This window comes from Myotis myotis, unplaced genomic scaffold (genome assembly GCF_014108235.1).
Source record: "Myotis myotis isolate mMyoMyo1 unplaced genomic scaffold, mMyoMyo1.p scaffold_m19_p_2, whole genome shotgun sequence".
In the NCBI taxonomy this organism is placed as follows: Eukaryota; Metazoa; Chordata; class Mammalia; order Chiroptera; family Vespertilionidae; genus Myotis; species Myotis myotis.
The window spans coordinates 34,342,676-34,366,766 of NW_023416324.1; the positions used below are offsets into that span (position 1 = coordinate 34,342,676).

General features: G+C 40.9%; 1 protein-coding gene across 4 annotated transcripts in view; it reads right to left on the minus strand.

Moving 5' to 3' along the window:
- The window catches only part of EPS15 (epidermal growth factor receptor pathway substrate 15), a 116,151-nt gene that overhangs the window by 40,974 nt on the left and 51,086 nt on the right, over positions 1-24,091 (minus strand). For all 4 annotated transcript variants that reach the window (XM_036350613.1, XM_036350612.1, XM_036350615.1 and 1 more), the window contains 3 exons: positions 14,566-14,638; positions 986-1,147; positions 392-589 (listed from right to left, as the gene is read on the minus strand). In XM_036350613.1, the coding sequence (XP_036206506.1) occupies positions 392-589; positions 986-1,147; positions 14,566-14,638 (433 nt within the window). The remainder of the gene's footprint in view (positions 1-391; positions 590-985; positions 1,148-14,565; positions 14,639-24,091) is intronic.

Here is a 24,091-nt window from a genome sequence, read left to right on the forward strand (position 1 = left end):
CTATGTATCAAACACTATGCTAAAATGTCTCACAGGTTTTGCTTCATTTAATCCTCATAGCAGCCCTGGGAGGTAGAGGTATTATTAATTCTCCAATTTTAAAGATGAGGAACCTGATGCTAAAGTGATTCAGATAGTAAGTAGCAGAGCCAGTACTTAAACTAAACCATCTTAACCATGACTCCAATGATTATTATCACACATACAAAATGAATGATAGTTTAATTTATGACAGGCAACAAGAAACCTGTTTGTATGAAATTACTGAAAAATGAGTAATACACTAGGCAGAGAGAGAAAAGAGAAGTTGAGAAAGTATTATTTACTACAAGGATATGCGAGCGCCCATCTGAGCATATTTCTCATATTTCTTGCTGCTATAAAGACTTACTGAACTAAGTTCCTGCTGTGAATCTTGCAGGTGCTGCTGAAGAGGTCCCAGCTGGGCCTTCCCTGACTCCACACTCTCCTCCAATTCTGCTGTTTCTTGCTGTAGGCGACTCAGCTCCTCCCTAGCTTTGGCCAGCTCTTCTTCATAAGTGGAGATCTGCAATTCTTGACTAGTTAACTCAGCTTTCAGGGATGAGATCTATAATATGGAGGTGAATGAGAAGAAAGAGGGATTAAAAAAAGAGATGTCATTAAAATGTTCCATAATACAATACATTTCTTTGTTTAGCTTACTATTTTGGTATTTTTAAATGTAAACATTTGATAGAAAAGGCAATTAGGGAATAAATAGTTAAAAGGCACAGGTACCGTACTTCCAAATAAAATTTGGAAAAATAGTACAGTAAGTGCCCTATTTTCCCTAAAGAAGGCCTGTAATTTCTGAGTGAACTAAGTTCCATTTCCTTCATGTGCCTGATGTTGATGAGAGATTGCCACCTAATGACAGCAACAACAAGAAACAGAGAAATGTTCCCATTTTAAGCCAGGGAAAGCAACTAAGGTGTAAATACAGCAGTAAATGGCCAGTCTTTACCAGCTGAGCCTCCTCAGAGCATTTCTTTCTGACTTCCTGGAGTTGTTCCTCCAGCTGGGCTTTCTGCTCATCCAGCCCATCCAGGAGTTCCTGTACTTGCTGTTTCTGGGCCTGGAGATTTTGCAGATTAGTACTCTCCCTTTGGACTTCATCTTGAAGATCCTGAAATATAAGAAAAGGAACATATTTATTCTCTTTGGAGACAGGGGAAGATTAAGCCAACAATTTCTAAGAGCCTATTTAAGAGAAGAAAAATAAAATATCTTATTAATTATATTGTATAGGTGGATTGGAGGACTCGTAGCTTTAAATACAATCTTTACTTGAGGACCTCTTCCCTAGATTCCAGATTTAGATATCTAATTTGCTTACTCAAATCTGTCCTTGGATGTCTGATGATTTTCACAAACATGTCAAAAACTCCTGGCATCCCCTCCTGCCCCCAAATCTTCCTCATCCTCAATCTCCCCACTCCCTTTCAGTTTGTCTGGCCAAAAAATATGTCATCATCTTCGACTCTTCTCTTTCTCTAACATCTTAGCTCCAATCAGTCAGTTTATTTTCAGTACAGCAGCCAATTGTTAGAAACCTATGTCAGATGATGCCATTCCTCTACTCAAAACTCTACACCAACGCCCCATCTCCCTCACCGTAAAAACCAAAGTCCTTACAATAGCCCTACATGATCCCATCTCTCAACTTCATTTCTTACTGCTCTCTTTCTTGCTTGCTCAATTTCAGCCATACAGACCTCACTGCTGCTCCTCAAATATGCCAGAAATGCTCTCATCTCAGGATCTTTCACTGATTATTCCCTCTTCCTCCCTTTTTTAAAAACTGTTCATCGATGAGAGAGAAACATCGATCAGCCGCCTCCTGCACACTCCCTACTGGGGATGTGCCTGCAACCAAGGTACATGCCCTTGACCGGAATTGAACCTGGGACCCTTCAGTCTGCAGGATGACGCTCTATCCACTGAGCCAAACCAGTTAGGGCTCTACCCTCTTTTCTAATTCACTGATCTGAACTTTGGCTTTCCCTAATCTGCTGTGTACTCCTTCCAATGTTATTATTTATTAGTGCTATGCTATTCTTATTTCCGACTGGTCTTTTTTCATAGTTACTATATCGTTTCTCATGCTGAGCATCTTTGACATCATTATTCTAAATTCTATACCTGATAAATTTATTTTTTTAAAAATATATTTTATCGATTTTTTTACAGAGAGGAAGGGAGAGAGACAGTTAGAAACATCAATGAGAGAGAAACATCGATCAGCTGCCTCCTGCACATCTCCTACTGGGGATGTGCCCGCAACCAAGGCGCACGCCCTTGATTGGAATAGAACCTGGGACCCCTCAGCCCGCAGGCCAACGCTCTATCCACTGAGCCAAACCGGCCAGGGAAAATTTCTTATCTCCATGTCGTGTACCTCTTCTTCTGGAGAATTCTCTTGTTCTTTCATTTGGGGGTTGTTTCTTTGTCTCCCCATTTTGGTTGCCTATTTGGGTTTGTGTCTATGTATTAGGTAGATCTGCTACAACTCCCAATCTCTAATGCAGGACAATGTCAGATACTGTTTTCTGACTCGCCCTGAGTCCTCTGTTTGGAGCTATCAGCAATCCACAGCTTGTGGCTCCCTCTGCTATGGCTGGGTGCCTTTGGAAAGGACCAAAATATACACCAGGCTCTGCTTTTCCTAGCCCCAAGCCCAGAAGGAAATCAGGCAAAGACTCAAAGCCTCCAGAGATCCACCTCTGCTTAAAGTCTGACTGTTATTCTCAGAGACATAATTTGCCTCAGGCTATAGACCACAGGGTGGGGCAAGAGGGCTTCCAACAGGGTGGGAGCAACTGCCTTCTCCTCAGTCAAAAACCTTCTGGATAGTAAAGGCCCACTGGAGAAGATATCCTCTGTAGCAAGAGGGAATGACTCAGCACAGGAAAACTGAGTGACTGCTTTCTGAGCTCAACCCTCGAGCCCCCAACCCTGGACTTTCCTCATTCAGCTCCAGTCCACTCTGCCCTCCCTGTGCTGGAGCCCAAGGTAAGTGGCTGCACATGAAATTTTGTGCATTGGCCCTTTAAGAAGGTGCCTGCATATCCAGCCATCTCTGGCAGACAGCAACCCTGCTGCTTTTCACAGCCAGATGTTCTGTGGGGTCCCTCTCAGTTCTGGTTCTCTGGACTGGGGTTTAGACTCCAAAGTTCTCAGTGTGAACTCCCCATGGCCGAGATATCCCTCCAGATCTTCAGCTGCTGTCTGTGGAATCCTGGCCAGCTCTTTTGTGCGTCCACACTTCCTACCAGTCTCTATGTGGTCTCCACTTTCCATCCTTGGTTATAAGGGTTCTTTCTCTCTAGCTCAGTGGTTCTCAACCTTCCTAATGCCGCGACCCTTTAATACAGTTCCTCATGTTGTGGTGACCCCCAACCATAAAATTATTTTCGTTGCTACTTCATAACTGTAATTTTGCTAATGTAAATATCTGATATGCAGGATGTATTTTCATTATTACAAATTGAACATAATTAAAGCATAATGATTAATCACAAAAGCAACATGTAATTATATATGTGTTTTCCGATGGTCTTAGGCGAACCCTGTGAAAGGGTCATTTGACACCCAAAGGGGTCGCGACCCACAGGTTGAGAACCGCTGCTCTAGCTAGTCTTCAGTTTATTTTTCAGGGTGGTTTTTTCTGTATTTTAGTTGTATTTCCAGTTTGGTTCTGGGAACGTGTCAGTGCAGCTTCCACTTACTCCATTGCCATTTTTAATCTCCAGCAAACACTTTCAATAGTGCTTACAATGTGCTAGGTACTCTTCCAGGCTTTTCATATATATTAACTAATTTATAATCTATATGACAGATCTACAAGGTAGGTACAATTATTATTCATTTTACAGATGAGAAAATGGAGGTATAGATGATCAAGTAACTTATTCAAAGTTAGTTAGCAAGTGATGGATTCAAACTAGGTCCAGAATTTGAGCTCTTAATCACTATGCTATACACTATCTGTAGACTAAATGTCTCACACATGTGTGCCACTATTTTTCAAATACAAGCATACCTTGAAAATATTGCAGGTTTGGTCCAGACAACTGCAATAAAGCAAATATTGCAATAAAGCAAGTCACATCATTTTTTTTTTTTTTGGTTTCCCAATGCATATAAAAGTTATGTTACTACTATACTGTAGTCTAGTAAATGTGCAATAGCATTATCTCCTAACAATGTGTACACTTTAATTCAAAAATACTTTATTGCTAAAAAATTCTAACCATCATCTGAGCTTGTTGGAAAAATGGCACCAATAGAATTGCTCAATGCAGGGTTGCTACAAACCTTCAAATTGTAAAAAAAAAAAAAAAAGCAATACCTATAAGCATAATAAAAGGAGGTATGCCTGTAAATGTAGATGCTTCTGTGATTAAATAAAATATTGAACAATGCTATTTATAATTGCTTTTCATCTTATATTTTCTCTTGCCAACTAATCAAATCTAAATTATAACTATCATTCTGCTCTCTTTAAAATTATTCTTGGAAGGGGCCAACACAAATCAGGATCCAAGATGAGGACCTTCATGAATGAGGACTAAGGGATTCACCCACCACAGAATAGTGTGAACCCCATAGAATCCCACTTCACCCCTGATGTCATTCCTGGGAGACCCTTTGCAGGGCTGTCAGGATAAGTAACTTTCCTCCCTCATTTCCAAATCTGGGAACCTGGAAGTGACTGCCTTAATTAGAGGGAAGCAGAGTCAGATTCGCCAAGGGAAAGGGCTCAGGCAGTTCTGGGAGTCAAAGTGATGATCCAGTGGAAAAGAAGGTAGTTTGGGGCCCAGATTTGAAAGTTCTGATGTGTTTTGTAACCAGTTTTACTTTATTCTACAGATGAGGGAGAACCATCTGTAGAAATAGCAGAGTGATTAAAGAGCACTCCTATCTGGTAAATTATTTAAAAAAAATAAAGTTGGACATATGGAATAAGAAGAAACAAAAACTGAAAAATAATTATATGTTTACTGTATTTATTGCATGTCTTTTTTGAGAGCCAATGCCAGGTGCATATATAAAACAGTATCTCTGTATTTAAGTATGGATCAGTTAACAGTGTAGGTTAGGTTAAAAATTTAGGCATGACTAGCAGTTTGGCTCAGGGATAGAGCATCAGCCTGCGGACTGAAGGGTCCTGGGTTCGATTCCTGTTAAGGGCACAGGCTCCAGGGCAAGCGCAGGAGGCAACCAATCGATGGGATAAAATGCCCTTTGTTAGATTAAAATACTTAAATTTCTATTCACGATTTTTATAGTGTTTAAACCAAGACTGATCTGACATTTAAAATTTCCATTATACGGAAATAATCTTTACTGCTTTAGCATGTCACTGTGGCATATACTTTTCTTGTGTTTTTAAGTTTATATATTTGTTTTATACATTATATTATGGGCTATTCTTACTCTTCAGGAAGGCAGAATAACTGCTTCATTTCAACACAGTAGCTTGAGTAATACAACAGTTTGAAAAAGTCTTATAATTAAATTTTTTTTAAATGTCACTCATTATGAATGCCTTATTGTATTATTATATGTATTATAGATATATAGTAAAATATTTAAATCATATAGTTTGTACATAAAAATATGCTGGCCTAAAAAGCAGTTTTTAAGAAAACTGGGAGAAATTCTTTTTCTTTTCCTTTAATTAAAAATGTTCAACCCAGCTGGCATGGCTCAGTGGTTGAATGTTGACCTATGAACTAGGAAGTCACTGGTTCGATTCCTGGTCAGGGCACATGCAGGGCTTGCGGGCTTGATCCCCAGTGGGGGGCGTGCAGGAGGCAGCTGATCAATGATTCTTTCTCATCATTGATGTTTCTCTCTCTCTCTCCCTCTCCCTTCCTCTCTGAAATCAATAAAAATATATTCTAAAAAGTATTCAAAGGCAGGAATAGGAAAAATATGTTAACTATTTCCATCCTCAAATATTCTAGTCTAATTTCACATTCTCTCCTAAACTCCAAAGAACAACATTGGACTTCACATATGTAATGATATATCTACACTAATAAAAGACAAAGATGTTAACTGACCATACCTTCGCTACGCCCACCAGCCAATCAGAAGAGTATGCAAATTAACCCAACAAAGATGGCCGTTAAATTTGCATACTGCAGGTGGGGCGGCACAGTGTGATCTGCCCGCCCCGCCGCCCACCAGGCCTGCAGTCCGTGTGCGCGGCCTGGCGGTCAGCGGGGCCTGCAGTCCGTGTGTGCGGCCCGGCGGGCGGCGGGGCGGGGCGTGGCAGATCATGATCGGCCTGCCCTGTGCCCCGCCCCGCCCCACTGCCCGCCAGGCCAATCATGATCTGCCTGCCCCACCCCACCGCTTGCCAGGCCTACCGTGTGCGGCGAGCAGCGGGGCAGGGCAGTACAGCAGAGGGCCTGCCATCTGTGACCCAGCACGGGATCCGGGCCTGCCATCTGCCACCCGGGGAGCCGGCCTAAGCCAGCAGGTGGTTATCTCCTGAGGGGTCCCAGACTGTGAGAGGGCACAGGTCTGGCTGAGGGATACCCCCCCCCATTCCCCCGCCAGTGCACAAACTTTTGTGCACTGGGCCTCTAGTAGTATTTATAATTAGATATAACTTGATCTCTACTTTTACTGTAAATCTAATAAAAATAAAATTTACCTTAACAGGGTCATATAAGAAAATGTCTAGGACATAATGCTAATTCTTAAAAGCTGAATACAAAGACTGAATCACAAATAGAAAGCCATCCTATCTAATAATAGACAAACATGGTAATTAACCATACCTCCGCTACACTTCCCATTGGCTAATCAGCAGGATACGCAAAGTAACTGTCAACAAAGATGGCGGCCGGCAGCCATGCAGTTGAAGCGAACATGAGGCTTGCTTGCTCCAGTGACGGAGGAAGCCAAGGTTCCCCGCCTGCTGCAGCCCAGCTCTGAGCTCCAGATGCAACAATGTTGCAATTATAGAAGCTAAACAAACCCAGAAACCTACTTTCAGCCACCAGCGGGCTCAAAGCTTAGAGCACTAGTGATGGCAACAGAGTTTCAATTATAGAAGCTAAGCAAACCCAGATACCTGCTTTCAGCCAGCCACAGCCTCAGAGCTAGAGCCGGCTCTCAGCTCCAGTGACAGCTATAGAAAGTAAATAAATCCCAGAAGAAAAAAAAAGAAGAGGTTGGGAGCTTCAGTCGCCCGCCAGCCTGAAAACGGCCCTCAGCCCCTCACCCAGACTGGCCAGGCACCCCAGTGGGGACCCCGACACTGAAGGGGGTATGACCAGCTGCAAACAGCCATCAGCCCCTCACCCAGGCTGGCCAGGAACCCAAGCGGGACCCCCACCCTGATCCAGATCACCCTTCAGGGCAAACTAGCCAGCCCCCACCCGTGCACCAGGCCTCTATCCTATATAGTAAAAGGGTAATATGCAAACTGACCCTAACAGCAGAAAGACTGGGAATGACTGGTCACTTTGACACACACTGACCACCAGGGGGCAGACGCTCAATGCAGGAGCTGCCCTCTGGTGGTCAGTGTGCTCTCACAGCGGGGAACTCTGCTCAGCCACAAGCCAGGCTGATGGTTGCCAGTACAGTGGTGGTGGTGGGAGCCTCTCCTGCCTCCTCAGCAGCGCTAAGGATGTCCGACTGCAGCTTAGATCTGCGCCCTGCTCACAAGTGGGCATCCCCCAAGGGCTGCATGGCTGCCAGAGTTATGTCTGATTGCCAGCTTAGGCCCAATCCCCCAGGGAGCAGGCCTAAGCCAGCAAGTGGTCACCCCTGAGGGGTGCCAGACTGCGAGAGGGCACAGGCCGGGCTGAGGGACCCCAAGCCCCCAATTGCACAAATTTTTGTGCACTGGGCCTCTAGTTTATGTATAGTCATAGAAAATATAGCAAAAATGTTAATGGTTCTCTCTCAAATGTGAAATTGTGTTTTTCTTTTTATTTATTTTTCTATATTTTATAAGATTACGATATTTTACGAGATTACTCTGAACACATATCACTTTTTTTTTTTACATATTACTTTTATAATCTGGAAATGTCAAAAATTAACTGAGAGTTGTTTCTATATTGTGCTGTATAGCTACATAAGTTACACATTTTTTACCTTGCATTTTCTTCATGTAACATTTATTTCATTCTTTTGTATAGTTTATACTTTGGTTCCTGTCTTGACTATTAATATCAATGAATTTTCTCTTAAAAGAGACCTTTGTGTTTAAGGTGAACTTAAGACAGGGGGGTTTAGAATAGGTTGACACTGACAAGCTGATGGGCTTTGAAGATTTATTTTTCAGATGATATTATCACAATTCGTAAACATTAAATAGTGTTTGTAAACTGGGCTTCATTTAAGACTCCTGCCCCTTCTATCTTAACTGTTTTTGCTATTCTGATAATTTAGAAAAGTGAAATGATGTAACTAAACACATTAATGAAATTCATAATGCTTGCTTTCCCCCCCTCCCCACCCTCCTCCTCCTGTTCTAAATGAAATTAAGCTAAATTCATCATCAGTAAAAACTTGCCTCAGCAAAAATAATTTTATAAATTGAATTAAAGGTTCCTACAAATTTTGTCTATAAGAGAAGAATCCTATATGATCTAAAATGACCACTCACATAAATTTTTCTTTTTTTCTATTATACAAATTTTATATAAATATTCTCCTGCTGTACAAAAATTTTTAACAGTACAGTTAATTGCATGTTCCCTTGATCATTCCTCCTATCCTACTCCCTTTCCTAAAAGTAACACTGGTCAGTAGTCATACTCTATTTCCCATGATCATGCTCTACAGCAAAAGGACAATAGCACTTAGAGAATGGCAAGGATGAAGTGAACAGACTACTAAAATACAGTGCCAAGGTTTGTTTTAGAAAACACCAAAACTAGCCACATCCAAGGTTCCTCATCCAGGAATGAAGGGATCCCTTGAGCTGGGATCTTGGCTTTATTTAAAAAGAAATTTCAAGGAAAATGTCTTGTTTTCTAGAAATTATACAAGTTACTAAACATGATAAACTCATCCCCATCCCTCCACACCCCATGAAGTACTACAAGGGTACAGAAAATAAAATTTAAAAAAATACATAAAAACTCGTAGTTATATTAAAGAGTAAAATCATTCATTTTATAACCTAAGTCAGTTGGAAAACTGAAAAAAGTAACTTAAGTACTAAACCTATGAAATATTATCAACATGAATGTTTGCATTTGTTTCATAAAAAATACAGAATAAAAAAATTAACAAAAAGGACACTAATTTATGTATAACACACTTATTTATGTTTAACTGGTTAAAAAACTCTATAGACTAAACCAAAACTAAAAATAATTAGATACATTCATTATGTTGGCCTAATTCTCAAAACAGAAGTTACAGAAGTATTTTTTTTTTTTAATATTTTATTGATTTTTTACAGAGAGGAAGGGAGAGGAACATCGATGAGCAAGAAACATCAGTCAGCTGCCTCCTGCACTGATGTGCCCTACTGGGGATGTGCCTGCAGCCAAGGTACATGCCCTTGACCAGAATCGAACCTGGGACCCTTGAGTCCGCAGGCTGACGCTCTATCCACTGAGCCAAACCGGTTAGGGCCAGAAGTATTCTTAATATAAAAAAGTACCAATTGTATAGCAAGATGTTTAAGTCAAGGAACAGAAACTAGGGTGGGTGTTAGAAAAATCTCACTAACAGCTTGACTTTATTTCCCAATCATATGCTTCCCAGCATGTTCTAAGAGTGTAATCACTAGAAAAAGAATGTTGAGCTCATGTATCTAATTTTATTTCCACCCAAAATAAGTCAATCTCTGAATTAAAATGAAAAAAAAAGATGGACAGTTACTATGAATTACTGAACTTTTACTGATAAAGTATAAATAATTAAGAGCCTCTTTTGCATGAGGGTAGTATGAACACTGTGAAAAAGTCTGACTCTTCATGATGTACTGTGCTACCAAACCTATCTGTAGATTATGAGTGGGTCTTGACCCATTTTTAATTTCATGCACAAAATTGAGGTTTATTGATTTTTGTTGCCAATGGCTTCCTTAAAAGTACATTTAACGATGTCTTTTTTAAAATTAATTTTAGAGAGAGGAAAAGAGAGACAGAGAGATCAATGTGAGAGAGAAACATTGATCAGCTGCCCCTCTGACCAGGTAGCTCAGCTGGTTGGAGCACTGTCCCATTCTCCAAATAAGGTTGCAGATTCAATTCCCAGTAAGGGCACATACCTAGGTTGGGATTTCAACCCCTGGTCAGGGCGCATACCAGAGGCAATGGATCAATGTCTCTCTCTCTCTCTCCTTCCCTCCTTTCCTTCTCTCTAAAATCAATGAACATATCCTCAGGATTTTAATAATAATATTAAAAATAAAATCAGTTTAGGAAGAAAGGCAAGAGGATGGGTTAAGCACTTATGCTCTGACTTTAAATTTTTACATGTTAGGTGATATGAGAGGCAGCAGTGAAAACGAAAAGCTCTGGCAGAAATAGGAAAGTTCAAAATTGAAGTATTTTCCCCCCAACAAGATGAAACTCTATACAGTGACCTTGAAATGATAAACACCAAAATGCCTAAGTGGAGAGATGATTCTGTACTCAGGAGAATAGAGGGCTGGATAAATACTTGGGAGTCATCAGTATATGGATGGCAAGGGGTACAGAAAAAGAAGGACGTGGGGGAGGAAAAAGTATGTCAGTTCCTGACAAAGTCAATAGAAGCGAAGGGTCAGAGAGGTAGGAGATTACCTAGGAGAGTGAATCCAAGAAAGCAGTAACCAGTGGATATGACCTTAATATTGTTGTTGGTCCTGAGCAGAAAAATTCAAGCACATCAGACTGACTAGGGTTACTGAGAGGATAGAGTGGGAAAAAATGGCCACACAAAGCAACAAAAATAGAAAAAAAGTAGGTTGGCAGCTAAAGTGACAGCAAAAGCAAAAATAAAGGACTAAATAAAGGTATTTTCAAACTGGTAAGTCCTAAGTGCAGATAATCCGATGTGGAGCTTGACAATGAAGGGAAGGTAATAAGGAGACGACAGTACGATATGTAATAATACTACTAATCAGAACATCTACTGAACTTCTACCTGGTGCCAATTACTCTGGGAGACACATATTAAATTAAATTTGAAGTTGACTTGGTTTTCAAGAAAAAAATCTTGAACTGAAAGTTTTCAATATGTAGTTCATGGGACAGGAAACAAAAATTTAATTATATAGTAGATTTTCTAATTTTACTGAATTAGGAAGACTGTATAAATCCAAAACAGACAAAAATAGTCTTTTGGCACATTGGTCACACATTATAAAGGCTTTGAAAGTTTGGTTTCTGGCTTAAGATATGAGTTCATATAATGATTATTTGTGACTCTACATATGGAAAAAGGCAAGAACACTCAGAAAAGTCAAGTTTGGATTTTGGATTAGGCAGATACCCAAGGATAGGTAAAAATTCCCTTACTTCTCCCCTGAGGCCTTTATGTTGGCATTTCTCATTAGCATCTTCATTAGAAAAGTTGGGTCAGAAAGAAGCAGAGTTCACATTTTTTTATTCTGCTACTGATTAATAAATAGCTCCAGTAAACTGCCACTTGCCAGAGAAATTAAAAAATAAAAACTAGGAGTTGTAATTACAGATTTTAATTATCCATGTTCTTACTAGTCTGTACCTCATTACCAATGAGTAAATCAGAGTTAATTCAATAGGTAATGAACTCTACATATTACCACTTCTGATAAGTTGTCTTGTGCTTCAGAAAATTGAAAACGATCACTAAAATGAAAAGTTTTAATTATTTCTAGATGTCAATTATCCATGTCATCTTAGTCTAGTGTCTCATTACCATGGATAATACTTATTCTATTCCAATACCTGTATTGGAATAGAATAAGTAATGTATCTTCTAATGCAAAGTTATTGTGTTTTTAAAAAATATATTGTTATTGATTTCAGAAAGGAAAGGAGAGGGCGAGAAAGATAGAAATATCAATGATGAGAGAGAATCATTGATAGCTGCCTCCTGCATGCCCCCTACTGGGGATGGAGCCTGCAACCTGAGCATGTGTTCTGACTGGAATCAAACCAGTGACCTCTTGGTTCATGGGTAGATGCTTAACCATTGAGCTACATGGGCTAGGCTACTAATGCAAAGTTTTAATCCACTGTTCTTTTTCAGTGAACTTATGTTTGACCATTACAAACAACTTGGTCTGTACCAACCATGCTCCAAGATGCCTTTTATTTATAGCAAAATTTCAACAATTTAGACTTCCTATGCTAATCAAACATCTGGATTTAACAAAACTTAAGGTTTAACATATACCTTACCGTCACCACTAAGTAATGAAGGATAAGCAAATCAAGAAGAAATTTTGACTGACAACAAAACTACAATTATAAGAAATCAAATATTCAAGGACTAGAGGCCTGGTACACGAATTTGTGCACCAGTGGGGTCCCTTGGCCTGGCCTGCGGGATCAAGCCAAAACCGGCTCTCCGACATCCCCCAAGGGGTCCCAGATTGCGAGAGGGTGCAGGCCAGGCTGACGGACCCCACCGGTGCACAATCAGGGCTAGGAAGGGACGCAAGAGGTTGGCCAGCCAGGGAGGGACCACAGGAGGGACAGTGTCCGGCCCATCTCAGTCCCAGTAGGCTGGACCCCAGTAGCAAGCTAACCTACAATTCGGAGGGTCTGCCCCCTGGTGGTCAGTGCACGTCATAGCGAGTGGTTGAGCGGCCTTAGCATATCATTCTATTACGCTTTGATTGATTAAATGGACACCGGACACTTAGCATATTAGGCTTTTATTATATAGGACAGCCCATTTAGCCTAAAAGGAACAAAATCTTAGTTCAAACTGGCTATTTAAATTCACATCCTCAAATGATCCAGTAGGGAAAACCAACATGTAGACAGATACAAATCACAAAATATTGTCTATCATAAAAAACTTTGTACTTTGAAACATCTGGTTAACTTTAGAAACTGTCCAAGATTATATCAGTAACTATATCTATTTCTTCAGATTGAGAAAACTTTTGTAGATTGTTTTATCTTCTATCCTTCAACTATTTTTAGCAATAACTGTTAAAGTCTATGACTTTTTTGCATTTCCTAATAAGCTCAAAAATAATGTAATTGAAGTAACCCCCATTTCACTACCCCAAAGAGAAAAAACATTAGTGATGATCTCCTCACTTCTGCATCATGTTTGGGGAAATCCCAGTGTATGTAATAAATGCAGTCTTCCAACATGAACATTAACTTCCAAAAAGAAGTCTCTCTGGGCCCTGGCCGGGAAACTCAGTTGGTTAGAGCATCATCTTAATAGACCAAGGTTGCAGGTTCGATCCCCAGACAGGGCACATACAAGAATCAACCAATGAATGGATAAATAAATAAAAAAAAACAAAAATCAATGTTTTTCCCTCTATCTCTCTCCTTCTCTCCATCGCCCCCCCCCCCAAATAAATAAATAAATAAATAAATAAATAAATAAATAGAAAGAAGTCTCTCTGGCCTCTTCGTCAATCCCTCAATAAATCATTCTCCCCCATCCTATCACAGTCTACCCGGTAAAAATCTCTGGTGAATGTCCCACATCAGAACAAATCAATGAATCTAACCATTTATAGCTTTTACCTATTTAAAACTGAGATAAGCAGGGAAATCCAACATACAAGTAACATGTTAAGAAATCCCATCCATGAGATGGCAACTGCTACCAGTGTTTTTACACTCAACCTCCTGTATGTACTGGTGCAGCATTCAGGAAATGATGCCCCAGTAACATGGTCACATGCAATGCGTACTGTTCTCACTGCAACACTGACCAATTTTCTGTATTTTTAATGTTTGGAAATACCCCTTTTTGTGTCATTTCCCAATCAGAAACTGAGGTTTGTCTTTTCTATTTTATTTGTAAAATAAAGTTACTTAACATAGCATTTACTGAAAATGAATTAAATCTCTATATGAAAAAGTTTAAGATATCCTGGCTACTAAGCAACTTAAAAAATACTATTTTAAATTATTCCATGTAATTTCCCACCCTACCAGCATTATGCAAAACAGTCCTTTAAAATACCAGGTCTCCTAGCTAACAAAATCTCACATCTTTGGAAAAGCAATTTGCGTTTTCAAGATGATGACGATGTTGATGACAATTTCACTCATTTAATTTTACTGGTGTAATAATATTTATATCGTAAGTCATTCAAACTTACCTTTAATAGTATAATATGCAGTTAAATATTATCTTTAAAATACTTTCAAAACTAGAAATTTATGCTGAAAAAATACTGCTTTCTCATTGCAGTGTGATCTCTGCAGGCCATAAAACCATCATTTTATAAAACACAACTATTTATATCACATATAGAATACACATTTCTTGATCTGTTCACCAACATCACAGCCATCACATAGTAAAATATATTCATTTCTTACATTTAAAATATATTCCCCTAAATCAGAAATGGAATACTGAATTTCATAGCTCACATACCTGAACCTCGCTTGTCCTCTGTTTAAGAGTATCTTCTTTCTCCTTAAGGTCCTGCTCCACATTATTCTTTTCCCTAGAAGACCAGCAAACAATGCAAGAATATTTGAGAACATCAGCTACAGCCGGTATGGTTATCCAGCCTCCTAATCCTGAATCGCTTTTTAAATACATAGTGAAACATTCAATTTTTAAATGACGGGCAGATTTTTCTACCCTCTTTTAATTATTTATTGAACAGAAATAAATATAAGCTCTGTTTGTTAAAAAAAAAATCGCTTTCTCACTAAAATGTGGTGAAAAGAGAATAGATTTAAAAAGGAAGAGAAAAATAATCAATGAAACACTCAGGTTTCACTGATCTCACTGTTGCTATGGAAATGCTATCCAATGAAAATTGCTGTAAGGAAAAGGAGGGGTTGCATCAGCTCTGTAAGCTTAACCCTTGAGTACCACTGTTAAATCAAATGAAAATGGCTAATAGAAACAACCAACAATATTAAGGAAAAGGGCATTTACTTTAGTGTTAATGTCCCCTTAAATCACTAGTGTGTAACAATTTTAGAATGAAATATAGAGAAAATGGAAAGAATCGCCAATATATGGGCCATTTGCTCTATAAAATACATCTGCTAAAAAAAGCTATTTTAGATCACTGATCATTGCCAACTGATCAAATTTTTAAAACAATGTATACTAAGTGAAAAATGAATAACAGTAGCATTTATCTTTCTACTCTTCAGATCGAACAAGGTAGGATCCCCTTTTACTTTGAAACATCATTATCTAAATTCGTACATGATAGAAAAAGAAGAAAAAAATTAAAAAATAAATTCGTACATGATCCATCAGAGCTGGATTCTTAATGAACGAATCCTAAGCAATCTTAGATTCAGAATTACAAAATAAAGCTATTTCTTTTGATGTTCTAAATTTAACTGCTGTTTGTACTGAAATCACACACACACACACACACACACACACACACACACACACACACACAGCTCCCTTCACCTTCTTTTCTACAAAATAAGAGAAAAGGCAATAGGATTCTACAGTAATACATTTTTGGAGTGGGTTGGGGGGAAGGTAAAAGAAGGCAACATGAAGAAGGGAGGATGGCATTCAGGAAATCCTCCAGGCTAGTGCTGCCAAGTTTCCCCTTAGAGTTTCATGATGGTATTTCAGTTTCATCCCAGACATAACCCAAACATAAGTGCTGGCTCCATTAAACTGTAGCATAAAGGAAAAATGAGACAATTATACCAAAGAAGATGAAGATACTTAAGGGACAACTGCATGCTACATTTATATTTCTCACCTTCTTGAGGTGAGATTTTAAATAAAGACAAAACTCAACTGTTCTGGATATGTAGGTACAATGTTCTTAAGATTTGTATGGCAGAAAAAAGGCATAAGAATAAAGCTATTTGTATACTGTTACTTTTAAACACTTGAGATGGGCAAGGAGCTCACTAAGCGTTTCTCAGGTGGGTCGCAATGTGGGTCGCGATGTCTCGGAGATTTTAAACAGAGCCTTCTCATACGAATCATTGTGGCAGCCCGTTTCTCCCTTACCTCAATCTACTTGTTATGCAAAGGTCATACCCTACTACCAACCCTTACAAAATTAGGCAAAGTTGAAAAATAGAAAAACACAGGAAGAAAAATCTAAATATACCCCACAAATTCTGCAAGCTCAATCTTGGAATTTTTTTCTCTCCTCTGTATATGATGAGCAGAAGAGTGTTTTCAGTTCCGCTGTAGCATGTCAGAGATAAGTCACATGAAAAACTACCCCCCTCCCCCATCCCATATCCTCAGAGGCATTCTACACAAGCACAGTATTAATTCAGCTCCTGCTTTCACACAGTAGATAATAAAAATAGAAAACATGACACAGTATCATAGATCAGCATTACACACACAGTTTGGAGGGGAGTGCTCTATCCAAGGAAGATGGCACCTGTGTGTGTTTGTACTCAATCCTTTCTGCTCCGCTGTTAACTGCTTTACTGGCTGTGTCTGCTCAAGTGTATGTGCATGAAATAGGGCTGCAAGAAGGCAGCCACGACACATGAATGGGAGAGCAAAGGAAAGAAGCTTACTTGGTGAAAAAGGAAAACAGAGTACAAAGGACTCTCAGCTCTAACAAGCAAACACAGTTTATGTTTGGGTAAACTGAAGGAAGCTTAGAAAACACAAATTTCTCTTCATAATTCTGGGTGTGGGAAGGGTGGGGAACAAGGCAATATCTACAAACATATTTTGAGAACCATTCCCAACTAAATAAGATATGGGAATCTTTAGGCATTAATTTCTCTTAGTACTGAAATCAAATTTAACTTTTGATCTACTTTTATCTAGTAAAATCCTGGTCTCATAATTCCTTTTTACCATAAAAACCAAGTAGTATAACATACACTATTAAACAAAAAAACTTTAAAGATGATGGATACATAACCAATGCAAAGCATTCTGTTTAATATTAGTAATTTAAAATTTTAATTATTTTCAAGAATATGCACAAAAAATGTTTACATGCAGTTTCCTAAGAAGCTCAACATACGTGGATAAGACAGACGTAAGATATATTCCAAATAAAGGTATGTGAGCATCTTGCTTAGAGCAGCTGTTGCCAACCTTTCGGACCTCACAGACCACCAGTGGTCTGTGGACCACCGGTTGGCGACCACTGGCTTAGAGCATCACTCATCTTGGATGTCATGACAGGAAAGCTATTACCTTCACCTTAGTAAATTCCAGAAAAGGGAAATGGAATGATCCTACACACCCTCTATCTTTGACTCTCTGGCCCTATTCACTCCAAGATGCTGGTACAACCTGAGGAATCCAAGAACACCAAAGCCATAAAGAAAGGCCAAGGACAGAGCTCCCTGGTGTTCCAAAGGTTGCCTGTTCTGATTCTGTAGAAACTAGTATCTGAACCAGCAAGGAAAGCAAAGCCCAAGCTAGGCTTTCAAAAGTATAAAGTTGATAACCACATAATCCTACTATGAAACAGTCAAAAGCCATTCACAAAGACAGTCGGGCTCAGGACCTTGACTTCATGCAACTCACTTCCATTCACCCAGTCTCTGTTTATGGGGAGAAGGGAGTGAGCCATCTGCCATAATTTTTATGTAATACCAACATTTTAAGAGAAACAGTATCAAATCACCTTCAAAGTCCTTTCCATATACAGTTTTATGTCTTTCGTCCTAAACATAAGCATCTATTATTTTCCAACTGGAAAACAATAAAAACTAGAAAGCAGTTAAAAACTAGAAAGTTGTGAAACACTGAAGGTATATTTTTCAATCTAAGACTCATTTATAAAAATCCTTTAGTGCACACTTAACCTGAAATAGCTCAATTATCAACAAATCTCTCTAGCAACCAAACATACAAAAGCATGCTACTCTCATTATGTAGTTTTCAGTGATGCATGAGGGTCTATGGAATCAAGTAAAATGGGCTAAAACTGACAGTTGGATTCTAATCTGACTCTGCTGTGAAATAGGCTTATTGACTCAATTCAGGTCACATAAACTTTCATTTTTTTATTTTTCATTATGCAGACGCTAATATCTCTACCATCTTAAGATATGCAAGGCAAAATGTACAAGATGACATGTAATTAGGAAAAAAGTAGGCTTTGAGCCTATGCTTTGGCTTTTTACTTATACTAAAATTATTTCTAGTTTTAAATATCAATAGAGTAATTTTTAAATTTGTTAAAAGGAATTATGAGTTACAAAAAAGTTTAGAAAATGATCTGTGACACAACTGTAGAATATGTAATCACTGAAATCTCTATCCCGTAATCTTGCCTAAATATTCAAAAAAATCCAAGGACTCTCTACTGTGAGCAACTCATTATATGGTTTCAAAGCATAACATCTGGCTGTGAAAACCAGTGGGGATTCTGTCCACCAGGGAGAATCCGGAGTTGCTAGAAACCCAGGTGCCCTCTTAAAGGGCCAGCACACTCACCCTGGGCTCTGATAGAGGGAGGGGGCAGATCAGAGAGGAATGAAGTTAAGTGAGGACTGGGTTGTTTAACTCCAAGGAAAGATCTGAAGGGACAGCCACCAGGTACCTGTGCTTCCACTCCGTCAAAAGATGCCATCTCCCCGGATAGAGCACTCCCCTCCAAACTGAATCAGCCTGGAGAAATGCAATAGCCTCACCCTCCCACCCAGCCCTTTATGTGAAACCGAATTAAATTGCCTCCTTATTACCAAGTGTACATTACAGCCTCGTGCTTCTATTACTCAATCAGTAACACCATTCCTGAGGTAGTCATGATTAAGACCTTCTAGTATCAGTACCACAGATCTTTACAGGGCCAGAAACAGACTAGATTGGATTATATAAACAAAAGAGCTCCAGATTCAATATTATAAGCAATGTTTTCTCCAGAGATAATAGTTCTAAAGGTACTTGAACTGAACTAAACAAAAACATAAAAAATTTTCAAACTATATTCCTTAAATATGTATTTTTTAGATCAGCTCTCAAACATAATTGAGGTAGAGATCTATATATAGTATTTAGGAATATAGATCCTGGAAATATAGTTCCTGTCTTTCTTCAACTATTCAGCTACTTCAACTAATGTTTGCTGAGCACCTATTCAGTAAATACTGTGTCTAAGTGCAGAGCTGGGTGTTAGGGATGATGATGATACTAACATGTATTGACAATTTACCATGTTCCAAGAACTGTACTAGGCATTTTACATGGTATTATTTGTATATCCATTTTACTTTATACAACTGAAGCACAAATAATTAACTAAGAAACTTGTCTAAGTCATGCCAGGAATCAAACCGGGCAATGTGGTTATTAGGAAGCCCATGCTCTGAAATACTACACTGTATTGCTTTATTACAAACTAGAGGCCTAATACACGAAATTCGTACACTGGTAGGGTCCCTAGTAGCTGCTGGCCGGGGCCTCCCTCTCTTCCCCCAGCTGGCCCGGCACCCTGGTCGAACTCCCAGGTAACTCCCGGTTGAGGGGACAATTTGCATACTATGCTTTTATTATATAGAATAAGAGACATTCTGTGTTATCACACAGAGCTCAGAGTCTCCTGTAGAAAGAAATAGAACCCAGTATTTCTACATGTTCTGAGAAAAGGAGATTGAGTGCTCCTAGCTGAGGTGGATATCAGGGGAGGCTTCTTAGAAAAGACTTGCCCATTCCTCAACTGGAACACTAAGATAAAACTACTTACCCTTCAGCAACATTCAAGGATTAAATAAGAGAATTATATAAAGCAGGCAGAGCACAATTCCTAATAATAATTATTATTATTACCTATCCTGTTTACTGGCCCAAGACCAGGATAACAAACCAGCTTGACAGGATGTAGCTTTTACTTCCTGATGTTTTTGCTAGAAGGACAGAGACAGGAAGGAAAAAGCTGGTTGAAGACAAACAAATATTAACTCCTGCCTCAGCATAATTCACCACCACCACTCTAAGTGACTGAAGCAATTTCTCAGTACGTTTTGCATTTTCACTTCCAAGAACTTCTCTATTTAGCCACTTTACTTTCAGAGCAAGGGTTCTTGAAAATGGTTTCATGGAGAGTTTTCAAGGGTCTGGAAACTCTTGAAATAAGTACAAAATGGTATACATAGATACACCTTTTTTTCCCCTGGGTACAGTTTACTAGTCTTCAACAGATTCTCAAAGGAGCTGCTTGAAAAACAGGTACCCAAAATATGAAAAATCAGCCCACTAACCTCATATCCCTGTGAGGATTAAAAATCCTTTTGTCAATAAAATTTTCTACTATAGTCTTCAAAATAAGCTATTACTGAGCAACTCTTTTGCCTTATTTCATCATTTAACATATGGCCTCTAGTCTGCCGTAAACTTTGTGGGAATTAAGTCTGGGAAATCCTATCTAATAAAAGAGAAACACGGTAATTAGCGTATGACCGCTACCCTTCCCATTGGCTAATCAGGGTGATATGCAAATTAACTGCCAGCCAAGATGGCGGCCAGCAGCCAGGCAGCTTAAACTGAACATGAGGCTTGCTTGCTTCAGTGACGGAGGACTGCAACGTTCCCCGCCTGCCTTGCCAGCCTCTGAGCCTGCAGCTTAAGAAACATTGTAACATATAGAAGCTAAACAAAACCCCAGAAACCAGCTTTCAGCCGGCTGGGATCTCAGAGCTGGAGTTGATACAGAGTTTCGATTATAGCACCGAAACAAACCAGATACATGCTTTCAGCGGAGGCCTAAGAGCTGGAGCCTCAGAGCTAAAGGTGGCCCAGAATAAAAAAAAAAAAAAAAAAAGAAAAAAAGGAGCAGTTGGGAGCTTCAGTCCCAGCCTGAAAACAGCCCTCAGCCCCTCACCCAGACTGGCCAGGCACCCCAGTGGGGACCCCCACCCTGAAGGGTGTGTGACCAGGTGCAAACAGCCATCATCCCCTCATCCAGGCTGGCCAGGCACCCCAGTGGGGACCCCCACCCTGATCCAGGACACCCTTCAGGGCAAACCAGCCAGCCCCTACCCATGCAACAGGCCTCTATTCTATACAGTAAAAGGGTAATATGCCTCCCAGCACCGGGATCAGCGGAGCCGCGAGGCCTCCCGGCACCAGGATCAGCATGACAGGGGGCAGCGCCCAAACCCCCTGATCACCCTGCAGCTCTGTGTGTGACAGGGGGCGGGGCCACAACCTCCCTATCTGCCCTGCTCTGTTCCTGACAGGGGAAGGCGCCCCAACTCCCTGATCGGCCCTGCTCTGTGCCTGATAGGGGGGAGCTCCCCAACCCCCTGATCGCCCTGCGGCTCTGTGTGAGACAGGGTGCGGCGCCCCAACCCCCCCCCACCCCACGGGCCCTGCTCTGTGTGTGACAGGGTAGAGCCATAACCTCCCCATCGGCCCTGCCTTGAGTGTGACAGTGGCGGCGCCCCAACCCCCGATCGGCCCTGCTCTGTGGGTGATAGAGGGCGGCGCCCCAACCCCCTGATCTGCCCTGCTCTGTGTGTGACAGGGGGCGGTGCCCCAACTTCCCTGTCGGCCCTACTCTGTGAGTGACAGGGGGGAGCTCCTCAACCCCCTGATGGGCCCTGCTCTGTGCATGACAGGGGGGAGCTCCCCAACCCCCTGATGGGCCCTGCTCTGTGTGTGACAGGGGGGAGCTCCCCAACCCCCTGATGGGCCCTGCTCTGTGCGTGACAGGGGGGAGCTCCCCAACCCCCTGATCGGCCCTGCTCTGTGTGTGACAGGGGACAGCGCCCCAACCCCCTGATTGGCCCTGCTCTGTGCGTGACAGGGGGTGGCGCCGCAACCTCCCCATCGACCCTGCCTTGAGTGTGACAGGGGGTGGTGCCCCAACCCCCCAATCGGCCCTACCCTGAGCGTGACTGAGGGTGGCATCGCAACCTCCCAATCCACCCTGCTCTGTGCATGACAGGGGGCGGCGCCCCAACTCCCCAATCAGCCCTGCTCTGAGCCCGACCAGGGGCTGCACCTAGGGATTAGGCCTGCCCTCTGCCACCCGGGAGCAGGCCTAAGCCAGCAGGGCGTTATCTCCCGAGGGGTCCCAGGCTGCGAGAGGGCACAGGTCGTGCTGAGGGACCCCCTTCCCCCCCCCGAGTGCACAAATTTTTGTGCACCGGGCCTCTAGTATTCTAATATTTATAACATACTCTGACTTATTCAACTAACTAACCTATACTGAAATTCTATGGTTTCAGGCAATGAGTGCATTCATTTTTAAACCTATCCAAATGAATAAGACACAGCTCTTGACCTAAAGGAGTTTAAATTTTTTTAAAAGGCATATTTAAAAACAGACCATAATAAAATGCAGTGAATAAAGGTCTCTAGAAATAGATAGGAAAGAGCAACTAGCAATCAACCTTTCAGGGAAGGTTTGACAAAGGAGATGGTATTTAAACTGAAATTTGAAGCATCAGTGAAAGTTTATAAAGCAAAAGGTATCTCAGGCAAAGGGGAACAGCAGGATCAGAGGCAAAGAGAATAAAAGTAGTGGCATGTTGAGGTGAGAAGTAATAAGCCCACCCACCAGTTGGCTGGAGAAGAGGGACGAAACTAAACTGTAGATTAGAGCACTATGCTGAACACTGAGAGTACAAGAGCAAACATGCTTTGACTGCTCCCAAGATACTTACAGTGTTATCAGTGTTTACTACCGGGGATGGCTAAGGCAGAAGAATGGTCAGTGAGCCAAGGGAACACCAGGAAGGAAGAGCCTTTATGCCATACTCAGAAAAGTGAACTGGATCCAGTAGGAATGGGGAGTCACTAAGGGATCTGAGTTGTACTTTATACATCAACTAGAGGCCCAGTGCACGAATTCATGCACCAGTGGGGTCCCTTGGCCTGGCCTGCGGATTGGACCAAAACTGGCAGCTCTCTGACATCCCCTGAGGGGTCCCAGATTGCGAGAGGGTGCAGGCCAGGCTGATGGGCCCCACCGGTGCACGGTCAGGGCCGGGAGGGATGCGGGAGGTTGGCCGGTTGGGGAGGGACTGCAGGAGGGCTCCAGGGCGTGTCTGGCCCATCTCACTCAGTCCCGATTGGCCAGACCCCAGCAGCAAGCTAACCTGCCAGTTGGAGCGTCTGCCCTCTGGTGGTCAGTGAATATCATAGTGACTGGTTGACTTTCTGGCCCCTGGTGGTCAGTGCACGTCATAGCTACTGGTCGACTGCCCCCTGGTGATCAGTGCACGTCATAGCGAGTGGTTGAGCAGTCTTAGCATATCATTAGCATATTACGCTTTGATTGAACAACCAACAGGTCGACCAGACACGTAGCATATTAGGCTTTTATTATATAGGACTGGAGGTAGGATGGTCAAGAAACCCAAAGCAGAGAGTCAATTAGGAGGTTATAAGAGTGGTCCAGATAAGAGATAAAGGCTAAAACTAAGAAACAGAAAAAAATATGGGCAGATTTCGACAAAATTGAGTCACTTATTTTTTCATCTATTACATAAGCTAAGCAATACAATTGTGAACAAGCAAATAGTCCCTATGCTTAAAAGTAGTCTAGTGAGAAATCCAAACAAAATAGGCAATTATAATAAAGTACAGTAAGTATAAGACCAAGTGCAATAGACTGTTACATAAAATTTGACAGGTGCAGGTTTGGGACATAAAGTTGAGAGGGCTTCCTCTTCTGGAGGAAAAGATGTCTAAGGCGAGATCTGAAGGATGAGGAAGAGCTAATTAGGCAAAGGAAATGGGAAGGTAGGAATGATTTCAAGAAACATTTCAAGATAGAAGAATAGGAGGAGAGGAAGAAAAATCTCAAGTTTGTCTCAAGTTTGTAGCTTGAGTGACTAGATGAACAGTGATGTCACTGAGAAAGGGAAATAAAAGAGATAAAGACAGTGGTCAGAGAAAGATTAGAAAGTCATATCCTACTGGATATTCAGATGAAAACACTGGTTGGCAATAAAAAATATAAAAGTTGAGCTCAGGTGAGAGATCTAGGTATTTGATATGATTATTACATTATTATCTTTGC